This window comes from Mirounga leonina, unplaced genomic scaffold (genome assembly GCF_011800145.1).
Source record: "Mirounga leonina isolate KUSES-001 unplaced genomic scaffold, KU_Mleo_1.0 Mir_177, whole genome shotgun sequence".
Taxonomy (NCBI): Eukaryota; Metazoa; Chordata; class Mammalia; order Carnivora; family Phocidae; genus Mirounga; species Mirounga leonina.
The window spans coordinates 1,315,473-1,329,078 of record NW_023270459.1 but is presented as its reverse complement, the minus strand read 5'-3'; the positions used below and the strand labels follow the sequence as shown (position 1 = coordinate 1,329,078).

Below are 13,606 nucleotides of genomic sequence, written 5' to 3'. Positions count from 1 at the left end.
ATGCAGATCAGTGAGAATGAAGTTCCAGCAGGTGGGGTGACAACCGGTGCAAAGGCCCTGAGGTGGGGGACATGTCTAGGGTTTGAAGAGCAGCAAGGAGGCCCATGTGGCTGGGGCAGAACGAGCAAGGGGGCAGAGGTGACAGGCAGATAGTATGGGCCACAGGGACAGGTCTCAGGGGCCAGCAGAAGGTTTAAGGAGTTCGATGTTGTAGTGGATCCACCTGTCTTCTGCTTGGTAGCCTGAGCAAGAGATTTCACCTTTGTGGTCCTCAGTTTCCACATCTGTAAGATGGGAATGAGAAACGTGCTCCCCCCAGGTCGTCACGGGAGTCCGTGAGCTGAGCATCTGCATCTGGGCAGGGTTGTGGGGGCCAGGGTGGTGGTGGTGATGTCAGTACCAGGGCTGAGCCTCAGAAGGGCACGTTCGGTGGTGGGGACTGGCGTGTGGCCGTCTTTGCCCCTGCAGATTGTCTTGCCAAAGGGGGACAGGAACCCCCACTCTGTGCTGCCTCCCACTACCCCTGGGGGGCTGGGACAGGTCAGATAGGAGGTGGGGACCGTCAGCCCCAGGAGAGGTTGGGGCAGGACCAGAAGGGCAGGATGTGACTCCGCTCAGAACCCCAGGAAGCACGTTCTGCCATTATCCTCTTTAACAGAGGAGGAAACTGAGGCACAGGGTGGCCGAGCCGCGGGCCCCCGGCCGCACGGTGAGCTGCCAAGGTGGCTTGGCTCCCAAGTACAGAAGGTGAGGTGGCCTAGGGCACAGCAGCCAGACTCCTAGGTTCCAAGCTCGCTGGGGAGCCCCCGCAGCCCCCCTCGCCCACCGCCGCGCTCCTGGCACTGGCCCGTAGCTTTGTTGCAGCAACTCCTCCGCCTTCCCTTCTGTGGCCCCCGTAAGGTCAGGAGCCTGGGGACTTGGGGGGGCTGGGAGCTGCCCCAGGGTGGAGCTGAGGCCTGCTCACTATAAATGTGGTCAGTTCCTCTGTTTGTCCCTCCCTCCGTGCGGTGCCCAGAGGGAAGGGGTGGCCCCAGGCAAATATCCGGAGGTGTGTCCCTCCATCCCCTTCCCCTGCAGGGTCACACGCACGTGGGGCAGGACTCACGGGGCGCTGGGTGCAGTGTGCAGAGGCGGCTTGGGGTTTACGGGGGTGAGGGCTTTGAGGAGGCAGTCTGCCTCCCGCCCATCCCTTCTTGGTGCTGAGCTCCTCCCACCACAGGGCCTGCCCCGCCCCTCCCTCTCCTGGGTTTAGTGAGGGGTCACGTGGCTCATCCTGCTCCCGGGAGTGACTTGGTGCCTCGGGCTGTGGGCTGCTGGGTGGAGGATGGGTAGGGCCGAGTGAGAGAGGCCAAGGTGAGGGGTGAGGCCGGGCCTGGGGCCAGGTGGGGGCACCTCTGGGAACACAGCGAGGAGGTGGAGGCGAAGCTCTGGGGTGACAGTGGGGAGGATGGGGGAAGGTCCGGCTGTGGGGACAAGGCGAGGACTGGTGCTAGAAAGGCAGACGACTGAGGGCAGAGAGGCTGGGGAGCCAGAACGGGGTGGGTGGGGGCCGGGGATGGAAGTCGAGGTGGGAGGGATGGGCAGCATTCAGCAGGCTGGAATGGGGGAAGACATTAAAGGGGGCAGAGAAGGGGCAGGGGTAAAGGGGCCTCCATCCTGGCCAAGGCTGTCACACCCCACATCCGGGCAGCCAGGGGCCCCGGAGCAATAGGGAGACTGAACCTGCTGGGGGGCAGCCCTGGCCAGACCTGGCTCTGGCCAACTGCTGCCCAGGAGGCCCCGACCAGTTGAGACAGGTTGTCTGCCGGGTCCCCTCCCCCTCCCAACTGGGCTCTGCTGCCAAACCGGTTCTCCTAGATGGCTGCCCACTGATGGTCCTACCTCTGGGCTAGGGGTGTCTGCCTCTTCGCCTGACCTCACAGAGCCGCTCCCGCTGGAAAGGAACAGGGAGGGAGGAGAGCCCGGGGCTGGAGGGCAGCATCCCAGACATGCTGGAGAGCGTCCTCAGTAGGTCACAAGACTTCACTTTGCTTGGGGCCCGACCCTGTGCTGGGCACCGTGCCAGGCTCTGGGGAGCCAGCGTGAAGCAGACAAAGATCCCAGCCCGGTGCCTTTCCCCTCATCCTCTGGGTCTCAGCTCACACAGCCTGTCTTCTGGGAAGCCTCCCCTGACCCCCACCCTACCATCCCTCAGACTGGGTCTGGTCCTCCCTGAGCCCAGCCCCGACCACCCTGGGCTGTCGGCAATCTCGGTCACCACTGTGTCCCGAGCATCAGCCAGCACAGGGCTGGGCACAGAGGAGTGAGTTATTAGCAAATGAACGCATGTGTGAATATTTTCTTCCCATTTTCCAGATGAGTCACTCGAGGCCCCAAGAGGAGACGTCACCTGCCCGAGGGCACTTCTAGCACAGCCAGCATCAAACCAGGTCTGTGGGACTCCGGGGCCCAGCTGTGGGGCGGACCCAGGGCCCCTGCTCCCTCAGACACTGCTGGGAGGACTCCTGATCATCAGAGTCACAGACGTGGACAAGGGCCCTCACTCCCTGCCCTGCTCTGCTCCTGTTAACTCAGTTAATCCTCAGAGCAGCCCTGTGAGGGCGAGAGAGGTTACGTCACTCGTCCCCGGTCCCACAGAGTAAGTGGCAGAGAGAGATTTGTGCTCTGGCCATTTGACTTCCCTTCCCCTCAGCGCCCTGGTCTCCCTGTGGGACACCCCACAGCGCAGCTCCCCTGCGGCCCTTTTGGTTTTAAAACTGGCTTTCATTAAGCATTTACATGGTGCCTGGTACCGTCTGGAGTATCCACCTGGAGACCACAGACCCTAAAGATGGGGGATGTTTTGTCTGTTAGTATCTGCTACGCAGTGGAACTTTCCCCACTCTGTGAGCTTGGTGAGGAACTCCCTTCTCGGAGCCTCAGTCTCTTCGTCTATAAAGTGGGAGTGTTGCAGTGAGGCTCCCAGGGGCCATGCATAGGACAGGGACTATGGAAGCAATTGTTGAACAATTGCTCGGTCACTGAGCCCGGGCTACAGGCCAGGCACTGTGCTGGGGCTGGGGTAGGACACGGGCACACTGGGCAGATGAGACCTGGCCTTTGGTGCTGATAATCTAGGGGTGGGGGTGTGGGGGGGGTATAGACACCCAACTGGTAAATACAAGAATGAACAGCAGAATTTCCAGAAGTTAAATGTGCCGTGAAGCTTTGTGACAGAAGGCTAGTGGTGCACCTCCTTCACTTGGGGTGGTCAGGAAAAGGATTCACCAACAACTCGGAGACCCGAAGGAAGGGAAGGAGGGAGCCATGTGTGGATGCTGGGGAAGAGTGTTCTATGAGGAGGGGCCACAGGGAGGACTCGGCTGAGGGTTCTGAGCTGGGGACAGTGATCACGGGGTCCCTCGGGCTGCCTGTGGAGGACGGGAGACCAAGGAGGAGACGAGGAGGGACAGGACCAGGGCAGGGCCCGAGGAGCCGAGAGAAATGGGCAGGTTCTAGCGAGCGGCCCCCTCCCGCAGGCCTGCTGCTAGGAGCCCAAGTCTGCGCCCTCGTGGTGCTGAGAGCCTCAGCACCATGTTTGGGAAGAAGAAGAAGCGGGTCGAGATCTCCGCGCCCTCCAACTTCGAGCACCGCGTGCACACGGGCTTCGACCAGCACGAGCAGAAGTTCACGGGGCTGCCTCGCCAGTGGCAGAGCCTGATCGAGGAGTCGGCTCGCCGGCCCAAGCCCCTCGTGGACCCCGCCTGCATCACCTCCATCCAGCCCGGGGCCCCCAAGGTATGCCGGCGCCTACCATTCCCTCTCCAGCACCACACTGACCCCACACAGCGCCCCCAGCCCTTAACCCAACGCTTGACCCTGGGGCCAATGCCTCCTTGCTGACTGCCAGACGGACACCCCAACCCTCTACCCTAATCTTCGCCCCCCAGTGCTGACCTTTCACTCCTCCACCCACCGATCCCTCCCCATACCTCTCAATACTGATTCCGACCTTGGCCCCTGCAGCAGCCCTCCACCCCAGCCTCCAAGTCGTCCTCCTCTCCTTGGGCTCCGTGTCCCCGTCCCCAGTACCAAAAACTTGTACTTGAGCAAGGGGACAGACCCCCATGGTCAGGGCAGGGCTGGGGGCACCCAGAGGAGCTGCTGACCAGGTCCCTGGAGTCTGGGCCAGCTTTGTGGAGGAGGGGACACCTGAGCTGAGCCCCGAGGACTGAGGAGGAGTCCCTGTGGCAGATGGAGAGGAGGCGGGGCTTATAGCTGAGGAAACAGTCCATGGGAAGCCTTGGAGGCTTTTTGGTTTGGGGGTGGTTTTCCTGCCATCTCGAGCAAAAGGGTGGCGTTGGGATTTGACCCATGGTCTGTTTCCACGGCCCAGGCTCTTAACCCCTTGGCCATCTGCACGGTCCCGGCGCCCAGGCGGGGCGCAGTGAGGCTGGCCCGGTGGCAGGGCGTGAGCCCGCCCAGCCTGGGAAGCCAGCCTCGGAGGCTGGACTTCACCCCAAGAGCAGCGGGAACCAGGAAGGGCCGGGGGCCAGGGGCACGCAGCCAGGGTTGTTCCGGGGCTGGTGATGGGTGTGCAGGTCAGCAGGCCCCGCGCCTGGGGGCAGGCCCATGGCTGGCTCGTCCTCTCCCGAGGCCGTCCTCCGGGATCAGCACGGTGGGCGCCGGCTCACCGGGTCGGCCTCCATCCGTGGCCCGCCGAGGTGTCCGTGTGTCTCACGCAGGCCTTTTGAGTACTTTGAATTCTGCCACCGCTTGAAACCGCAGAGACTTCACATCCAAACTGTATTTCTGGCTTCTGCTGACTAATCCGCAGGGGCTGAGGGGGTGGCGGCCTCCGCGGGACGGGGCGCTGGCTCCTCTGGGCCCCCACCCCGCCCGCCTCGGTCCCATCCCCCGGCTGGCCCCGGGACTGCTATGGCCTCACTAGGGGACCGGGGACCCCCGAAAATCTAGCCCCTGCTCGGCTTGCCAGCTGTAAGCCCTGCTTGGGGCTGTGTCTGCCAGGAGGGGGCACCTTGTCCTGATTCACACGAAGGTGCCACAGGGGCTAGTGCTGTCTTGGGGCCCCTATGGGGGGCCCCTGTGTTTGCCACCCTTGGCCGGGACTCTCCCCTTAGCCGGGTCTTCCCAGGCGCTCCCCCAGACTTCTCGGCCTCTTATTCCCGCACAAGGGTCTGAGCAGGTGGTTCCCTTGCTTCACTGGGCACCTGGGCAAGGAGGCAGCCAGGCCCAAGAGAGGCAGGGGGGTGGGGGGGAGACCGGGGCAGGCCCACAGGGGCACTGCAGCCTGGAGGTGGGTTTTGTGCACAGTAGAGGCAGTTCTGGCTTGAGGATGTGTGGCAGCCCTGGGCCCACGTCCCTGCAGGCCAGTGAGTGAGAGCAGAGGGACAGGGCTGCATATTCTGCTCCCCGCAGCCTCCTCCCGGCCCGCCTCCCTCCCTCACGGGCTCAGCCAGTGTTTCTTGAGCACTCTCTGCATACGTACCAGACACTGTCCTAGGTGCTGAGATGTAGCAAGAGCAGAAGAACAGGCAAATACAATAGCTGCCTTCGTGAGCGTTGCACGGGGCGCAGGCAATGGTCAGCTTACGCGTGCTTCACGGCAGCTGGTTTCCAGTGCTCCAGAGAAAGAGAAGACAGAGAAGGGGACTAGGGAGTGTTAGGGGCTGGCATTTAGACTCGGGGGGGTCAACGAGAGCTTCCCTCTGAGAAGCTGAGTTCGGGCAAAGGCCTGAAAGAGGAAAGGCGGGACGGAGCTGTGGGCATACTTGGGGAAGATGTTCTAGAAAGGGCGAACAGCCAGTGCAAAGGTCCTGAGGTGGGCATGTGCCTGGTATGTTGGAGGAGCAGTGAGGAAGCCTGTGTAGGAGCCTGGAGCTGAGTAGGGGGCCGGGGGATCCCTGGGGGCCTTGACTCAGTACTCAAGGGAGGAGGTGGCTGTGACTTGGATCAGGGTGGTAGACTTGGCAGGTGAAGCTTGGGTGGACTCAGGATACATGTTACATCCACCAGGCCCCGTGGGAATTCACATTTGCCACCGCTGCTCCTGGACTTCGGGCCCCGCCCTTTCTAACTCTCCCCGTACTTCACCCTCGGCTTCCCAGGAAAACAGAGCTTGGGTTTGGGGTTAACCGCCCCGGCGGGGTGCAGGGAAAGAAGTCCAAGCCGTACCCGGGCCCCAGCATCCTGTCCATTTGCAGCTCTCCAGGGCTGATTATGGGGTGGCGTGGGCTCTGTGCTCCTTCCCCTCCTGCCCACAGTGTGGAGAGCTGCGCCCAGCCTGGAGAATAGGAGAAAGACGGGGTGCTCCTCAGGGAGGGGCCAGCCAGCCCAGGGGCCACAGCCTGACCCGTGGGGGGTTACTCCTTCGGCTTTCTTCCTGCGCCAGACCTCTCGGGGGTGTGGGAGGGGCTGCAGGGGCCCCCCCTGGTGCCGCCCCCACCTGCCCAGCCCCATCATCACCTCATGGCATTGCTTCATTCCGTCTCTGTCTTGTCTCTTTGTGTGTGTTGTGTTGTCCTGTCCTTGTGTGTCGGATACGCGTCCCGTGTCCTCCTCTTCCTTTCCCGGCCCCCATCCCGCCATTGCCCTGGACCCCAGACCATCGTGCGGGGCAGCAAAGGTGCCAAGGATGGGGCCCTCACGCTGCTGCTCGACGAGTTCGAGAACATGTCGGTGACACGCTCCAACTCCCTGCGGAGAGACAGCCCACCGCCACCTGCCCGTGCCCGCCAGGAAAATGGGATGCCCGCAGAGCCGGCCAGCTCGGCCAGAGGGGCCCCCGAGAAAGCGGGCAGCCAAGGCCGGGGCGCCGGTCGCAGCGAGGCGCGTGGCAGCAGTGGAGACAGGCGGCGGGGGGGGCCAGAGAAGAGGCCCAAGTCTTCCAGGGAGGGCTCAGGGGGACCCCAGGAGTCCTCCCGGGACAAACGCCCCCTCTCTGGGCCTGACGTCGGCACCCCCCAGCCCGCCGGTCTGGCTGGTGGGGCCAAAGCGGCAGCTGGTCGGCCCTTTAACACATACCCGAGGGCCGATACGGACCACCCGGCCCGGGGTGCCCAGGTAACCAATCCCCCTGCCCCAGGACCTTCCACCGCCCTTTTGTCCAGAACGTCCCCCCACCCTGTTCCCTGCCCACCAGCACCAGCCTCTGCCCAGCCCACTGTCCATCTCCATCCTGACCACCATGTGTCTGTCCCATGGCCAGGGCCCCTGTCCCGCGCAGGGAGCAGAGCTGGGCACCCCCCCCGCCCCTCCACTGACAGCTGCCTCTCTTTTCTATTGCAGGGGGAGTCTCACAGCCTGGCCCCCAACGGGCCATCGGCAGGGGGCCTGGCGGTCCCCCAGTCCTCCTCCTCCCGGCCTCCTGCCCGAGCCCGCGAACCCCCCAGCCCGGGAGTGCTGGGCCCCCATGCCTCTGAGCCCCAGCTGGCTCCTCCAGCCCGCCCCGTCGCTGCCCCCGCCCCCGCTGGGCCCCCGGCCCCCGGGCCCCCCGGGCCCCGCTCGCCACAGCGGGAGCCGCAGCGCGTGTCACACGAGCAGTTCCGGGCTGCCTTGCAGCTGGTGGTGGACCCCGGGGACCCTCGCTCCTATCTGGACAACTTCATCAAGATCGGCGAGGGCTCCACGGGCATCGTGTGCATTGCCACGGTGCGCAGCTCGGGCAGGCTGGTGGCCGTCAAGAAGATGGACCTGCGCAAGCAGCAGAGGCGTGAGCTGCTCTTCAACGAGGTGGGCCGTGGGCCCCTCCCGTGCCCTCCCGTGCCCACCTTCACCCTCGCCCTCATGCCCTCCAGCAGCTGGTTTTGAGGCCCATGCTGGTCCAGGGCCTGTAGGGGTGAGGAAGGGAGAAGGCCATTCAGCGCTGGGGTCCCCAGGGCTGGGTTTGGGCCTGTCTTCTCTCCTTACTCCTCACACCTCCCTGGGGTGTCACCCCCCACCCCCCGCCCCGGTACCCCCCACTGCCTCCCCAAAGCCCCGGCTTCAGGCCCCCTCAGCTCCACCCTCGCGTGACTTCTGGGCCCATCACACTCACCGAGTCCCAAACTGGTCCCCAGAGTCTCTCCCCAAGCCCTGCCCCTCCCCTGCTTCCTTGTACCCCACCCCAGCCCGGTAGCCGCTGTGCAGCCCCATCCTCTCCCGCTCGGCTCCACCCTGGCTTCCCCTCTTGGGCACCCCCTGGGCATTCCCCACACAGCAGCTAAAGGGCTCTTTGGGACATGCAGGCCTGCCACGCTGCCCCCCGCTTTACTGACCCTTGCAGTTCCCCTACCCCACCCCTCTGTGTCCTCAGGATAAAGGCCTGGCCTCTGCCAGGCATTTGAGGTCTGGCTCCCATCTAGGTTCTTGGTTGCGTCCAGCCTCTGTTTGGGGTTCTTGGTGGCGTCTGCTAGGGAGTTTGTTACAAAGGCAGACTCCTGGCTCTTTCCCCGGAGGAATCCGTGCTGGGAGCAGCCCCCAGACTCTGATGCAGGAGTCCTGGGATGTCAGGCCTGGAGGTGGTCTAAACTGTGCCTCCTCCTCCCGGTCTCTCAGCTGTCCCCATAACCCATCCTCCGGCCCCCCAATCTCACCATGCTCCAGCTGCACCATGAGCCCTTCAGCGGAACCCCTGCAAGTATCCTGTTCCCAGCTCCCCCAGGCTTTACCCTGCCAGGCCTTCTTGTCCCTGAATCCATCCCCCCAGCCTGTTATTCTGCCCCTGGCTGGTACCTGCTTGTCCCGCAGCCTCAACCCCGTGATTAGACATTCTCTTCCGCGCCGCTCTCCCCACATCAGCACGGTCAGCAGGGCCACTCGGAGACCAGCTCAGGATAGGGACGGGGGGGAACGCACCCCCCACAATGCAGGCATCAGGCCTCAAGCTGCCTTTGGGGTCTCCTGGCTTTGGCACAGGGGAGGGCCGTCCAGGACGAGCCCAGTGAGCGGGAGTGACAGGTGGGCCGGGGCCTGTGGCGCGGCAGGGCCCAGACCTGGGCAGGAGGAGAGGCAGGAGGCTGGCTGGTGGCCGGGTTCGATGCAGGGGCTGGCGGCGCTGACCCAGCCCGGTGCCCAGGTGGTGATCATGCGGGACTACCAGCACGAGAACGTGGTGGAGATGTACAACAGCTACCTGGTCGGGGATGAGCTCTGGGTGGTCATGGAGTTCTTGGAGGGCGGCGCCCTCACTGACATCGTCACTCACACCAGGTACCGGCGGGCCCCCGGCGGGCCCCCAGCCCACTGCCTCCCCAGGCTCTCCGGGGCCACCACGCGTCCCCTCAGACCTCTCCCATGGCAGGGTGGAGTCCCCTCAGACCCTTTGTGGTGGGGGCCGCGTCCCAGGGCCGGGAGGGCAGCATCCCCCTTGAACCCCTGGGCGGGGCCGCGTCTGCCCGGTTGCTGACCCCCAGCCTGCGCAGGATGAACGAGGAGCAGATTGCTGCCGTGTGCCTGGCTGTGCTGCAGGCCCTGTCCGTGCTCCATGCGCAGGGCGTCATCCACCGCGACATCAAGAGCGACTCCATTCTGCTGACCCACGATGGCAGGGTGAGGAGCGGGCTGGCTTGGGCTCCCCCTGCCTCTCCCCAGCTCCCCTCTATCCCTGACCCCCCTCCCCTCCTGCCTGGTCGGCGGCTTGCTCCTCAGACAACAGCCCAGAGTCGGGCCCAGTCAGTGGGGGGCTCTGTGCACGTGGTCACAGGGGCCCCTGGCTGATGGAGGCTCCGCCTTTGGCACAGGATGCCAGGAGCTGTAGTCCAGCACTGGGCTCAGGGAGGCCCGGAGGCATCTGGGTGGCCGGCCTCGGCTCTTCCTCCACTGAAACGCTTTTGCTAGCCGAGCACACGGCGGTGGGCCGTGGACCCTGCTCTTATGTCTCTCCCTCCAGACTGAGGCTCTCTGAAGCCCATGGATGAGCCTCCCAGTGCCCAGAACATGCATTTATATTCTAAGAGTGGACGCGATTTTCAGCGGGAGGGGGTCCTTAACTGTCCCCAAATTCTCGTTGGTGATTTGCCTGCCCTCCGCCAGGGAAGTTAAGCCATTCAGTAGAGAGAGGGGTCGGGGTGGGCTCTCTTTCACTGGGAGTCTCAGTTGGAGTCCGTGAACACCTAAAGCTGCCCACAGATGTGTTTGGGGGACACCTGTGAGCCTGAAATTGTGTGCATGCCATGTGCATATGTTTCCTAGGGGTGAGAAGATCCGTAAGTATCCTCAGGAATCGGAAAGGGGCCCATGGCTCCCCAGCAGGTGGAATTGCGTGGTTCTGGGCACGTGGTTGCTGGCAGAGTAGGCCACACCTCTCGTACCCTCGGGGACGCAAGGGCCCAGGGCACAGGCTTTGGGAGCCAGCTGGGGTCTCACCCACCCCCACCCCCAGCGCAGCATTTGGAACCTGTAGGACTCAGGCCACTTCCCCCCAGAGACCCCAGGGCAGATCTCTGGGAGGTGACGCACCGGAGGGCCCCCTGCTGGGAGGAGATGGAGCGGCCCTGTGGTCAGGCTCTGACCTCTAGGTGGCCTCGTGGAGCCCCAGCACGTCCGAGGCCAGGGAATTGAGTACCTGGACACCTCTGCTCCCCCTCCTACCTGCAGCACCTCTGACCCCCACTGCCCGTGCCCCGCTGCAGGTGAAGCTGTCGGACTTCGGGTTCTGCGCCCAGGTGAGCAAGGAGGTACCACGGAGGAAGTCACTGGTCGGCACGCCCTACTGGATGGCCCCCGAGCTCATCTCTCGCCTCCCCTATGGGCCAGAGGTAAGCCAGCGGTGGCCTGCTTGTCCCACTTTGGGCACCGGTTTACACTGTGACTGCTGGAACAGCGGGAGTGCTGGGGGTGGAGTGGGGCTCAGCGTGGGAGATGGGTCACCGGGGATGGTTTTGTGGGAGAGGGGGTAGGCACGCATGCAAGTGTCCATCCCTGATGAGCCCGGCCGGGTGCTGTGATGAAACCCGCCAAAACGGCTTCAGCGAAACACGAAAGCTTTAGGTCCCAAGAACTATGGTGTTAGGGGTGGGTGACAGGCTTCAGGCCCAGCTGTCCCTGTGCTCGGTCCCTCCTCAGCCCTGACTTTGTCCGTGTAGGTCTTCACCCAGGCAGGCGCTCCCCTCGTCGGGGCAGAGCTGGCCGGGCGACTCTGGGACGTCCCCCTGCCTATGAGTGCCTGGGGTTTTCCTCGATATTTCCTTAAAGTCTTCGGGTTGGCTCTGATTGGCTCAGCTCAGGTCACGTGCCTGCTCATGAACCAATTACTGTGTCCCAGCGATGCAGATTAGACAACTGGTCACCGAGCCCTCAGGGCTCCCTAGAGCGAGGGAGGGAGGGTGCTGTGTGGGCAGAACCCTTCAGAGGGCTCCCTGGGGGAGGAGCGTGTGGGTCTAGCAAGCTGGGTGTCAGAGGGGGTGTTCGGGGCCCGAGGACTCCAGGAGCAAGGACGCAAAGGCAGAACCAGGGGCCACCGCTCCGTGGCTTCCCCCAGCACTGGCCCGTCTGGGCACAGCTCAGCCCTCCTGGCCCTTCCCCCCTGCAGGTGGACATCTGGTCTCTGGGGGTGATGGTGATTGAGATGGTGGACGGGGAGCCCCCCTACTTCAACGAGCCACCCCTCAAAGCCATGAAGATGATTCGGGACAACCTGCCACCCCGACTGAAAAACCTGCATAAGGTGGGCCCCGGCCGGCAGGCAGGGGGTGTGAGGGAGGTGACACTTCCTCTGCGTTGGGCTCCCCGGCCCCTCCGCCGCGGGTCCCCTGAGCCCAGTTGTGCTTAGGCCGGCTGGCTGAACACACACAGCAGAGCCAGGCCTAGGAGAGGAGCCTTCCTGGTAGATGAATCACCCGGTGAGAGAAGGGTGCCTCCAGGGCCCAGCCCCTGTTGCCTCCTTGCAAAGCTTTAAAATGGAGAAGAAATGAGCCCTTGGGGTCCTTGGATGTGTTGCTACCCTTGGGGCCAAACTCTAGACACCTGGGCCCTCCTGGCCCCCTCCCTGGGCAGTGAGTGTTGTCAGCCCATTTAACAGAGGAGGAAACTGAGGCCCAATGGCCAGTGAGCATTGGAGTTGGCACTCAGACCTCCCTGTCTCTCTCCCCCACCTCCTGACAGGTGTCACCCTCCCTGAAGGGCTTCCTGGACCGCCTGCTGGTGCGTGACCCGACCCAGCGGGCCACGGCGGCTGAGCTGCTGAAGCACCCGTTCCTGGCCAAAGCGGGCCCGCCCGCCAGCATCGTACCCCTCATGCGCCAGAACCGCACTAGATGAGGCCCAGTGCCCTGTCCCTGAACCAAAGAAAGAGCCCCTTGGGTCACCCCTGCCCGCCACGGGCCAGTCGGGGGCCGGCCCCCACTCCTCCCTGCCTGGGAGACACTCCATGTGGCGCCACCCTCCTTGCGGGGGGTGGGGGAGCGTGCAGGACCCTACTACTGAACTCCAGGTTTGATTTTGTGACTTGTAAAAAAAAAAACACAGGGACTTGTGGGAGCAAGTGAGGGTCCCCAGCCTCCCCACCCTCCGGGACAGTCCCTTCCTGTGTCTTCCTGTCTTCCAGGAAGGACAGGCGGCCCCCCAGTCACTGGAAATCATCTGCAGCGGGGGCTGCTGTGGGTGGAGAGAACACTACAAAAGGCGTGTGTGTGTGTGTGTTGTGTGTGTGCACGCGCCCGTGCAGAAGGTCCAGCTGCTCTGTCCTCCAGCCTGCAAGAGGGTGTCTCTGAGGCCTGCCTGACATACAGCGCAGCCCCCTGGCCCCCCTGAGCCATTGCGGGGGTCGATCATGAATGTCTGAAGAGTGGCCTTTTCCCCAAGTCCTGCATCCCCTTTCTGTGGCTGGCTGGGGAGACGGGGGTCGGGGCTTCCCGCCCATCCCCAGCCTCTGCAGATGACTACTGCACCTGGACAGCCTCCTCTTTTCTAGAAGTCTATTTATATTGTCATTTTATAACACTCTAGCCCCTGTCCTGACCCGGGGACAGATGGGTCTCTGCCCCGTGGGGCGGCACCAGGGACAGAACCACCGCTCGAAGAATCAGGTTCCCAGCCCCTTGGTGCGGCCCCACCCTCCTCCCCTCCCTTCCCTCAAGTTAGTTTTACAATTAAAACGTTTTCTTGTTTTGTGTGTGTGTGTATGTGTGTGTGTGGTGTGTAGAAGCCCCTCTCCAGGCCATCTTGGTGTGGGATTGGGGGGAGGGACCTGACGGAGAGAGGGTGGCCTGGTGAACCCCAGGATTCCAGCCCATCTTAGGGCAAGGGCCATGTCTGTGGGGGATGGGGAGGCCCCAGGTCGAAACAGCCAGTAAGGCCCCCCTGACGTGGGATCCAGACTCGCCCACCCCCTGGCCTGCAAACACCAGTCCACCAGAGTCCGTGTGCTGCAATGCCCAGTTTGCCAAATCTGAGATTTGCCGGAATCTTGTTTTAAAGGTTGTTTGTCTTGAGCGTGTTGGGTGGGTAGGAATGATCCTTGATGAGCTGATGTTAGTAAATGGGCCGTTCAGAAAATCGGTCTGTGGGCAGGTGGGCTTTTGAGGACTCGGCTAAGGTGGATGGATCTGGAACAGCCAGCTTTAGGGATACTCCACTGGCCAGAACCCTCCCTCTAAATCAGGGTCCCGGGGTGCCGAGCCTGGGTCTC

The 13,606-nt window shown here is 63.4% G+C and overlaps 1 protein-coding gene across 5 annotated transcripts in view; it reads left to right on the top strand.

Annotated features, from left to right (window-relative positions):
• The window catches only part of PAK4 (p21 (RAC1) activated kinase 4), a 42,931-nt gene extending 29,841 nt beyond the window's left edge, over window positions 1-13,090 (top strand). For 4 of the 5 annotated variants that reach the window (XM_035023405.1, XM_035023407.1, XM_035023409.1 and 1 more), the window contains 9 exons: window positions 2,356-2,429; window positions 3,519-3,777; window positions 6,604-7,062; window positions 7,288-7,731; window positions 9,056-9,189; window positions 9,402-9,528; window positions 10,611-10,736; window positions 11,510-11,644; window positions 12,082-13,090. In XM_035023405.1, coding sequence (XP_034879296.1) covers window positions 3,574-3,777; window positions 6,604-7,062; window positions 7,288-7,731; window positions 9,056-9,189; window positions 9,402-9,528; window positions 10,611-10,736; window positions 11,510-11,644; window positions 12,082-12,237 — 1,785 coding nt within the window. In that variant the 5' untranslated portion in view covers window positions 2,356-2,429; window positions 3,519-3,573 and the 3' untranslated portion in view covers window positions 12,238-13,090. The remainder of the gene's footprint in view (window positions 1-2,355; window positions 2,430-3,518; window positions 3,778-6,603; window positions 7,063-7,287; window positions 7,732-9,055; window positions 9,190-9,401; window positions 9,529-10,610; window positions 10,737-11,509; window positions 11,645-12,081) is intronic. The other variant, XM_035023410.1, reaches the window with a different exon arrangement.
• The last annotated feature ends 516 nt before the right edge of the window (window positions 13,091-13,606 follow it).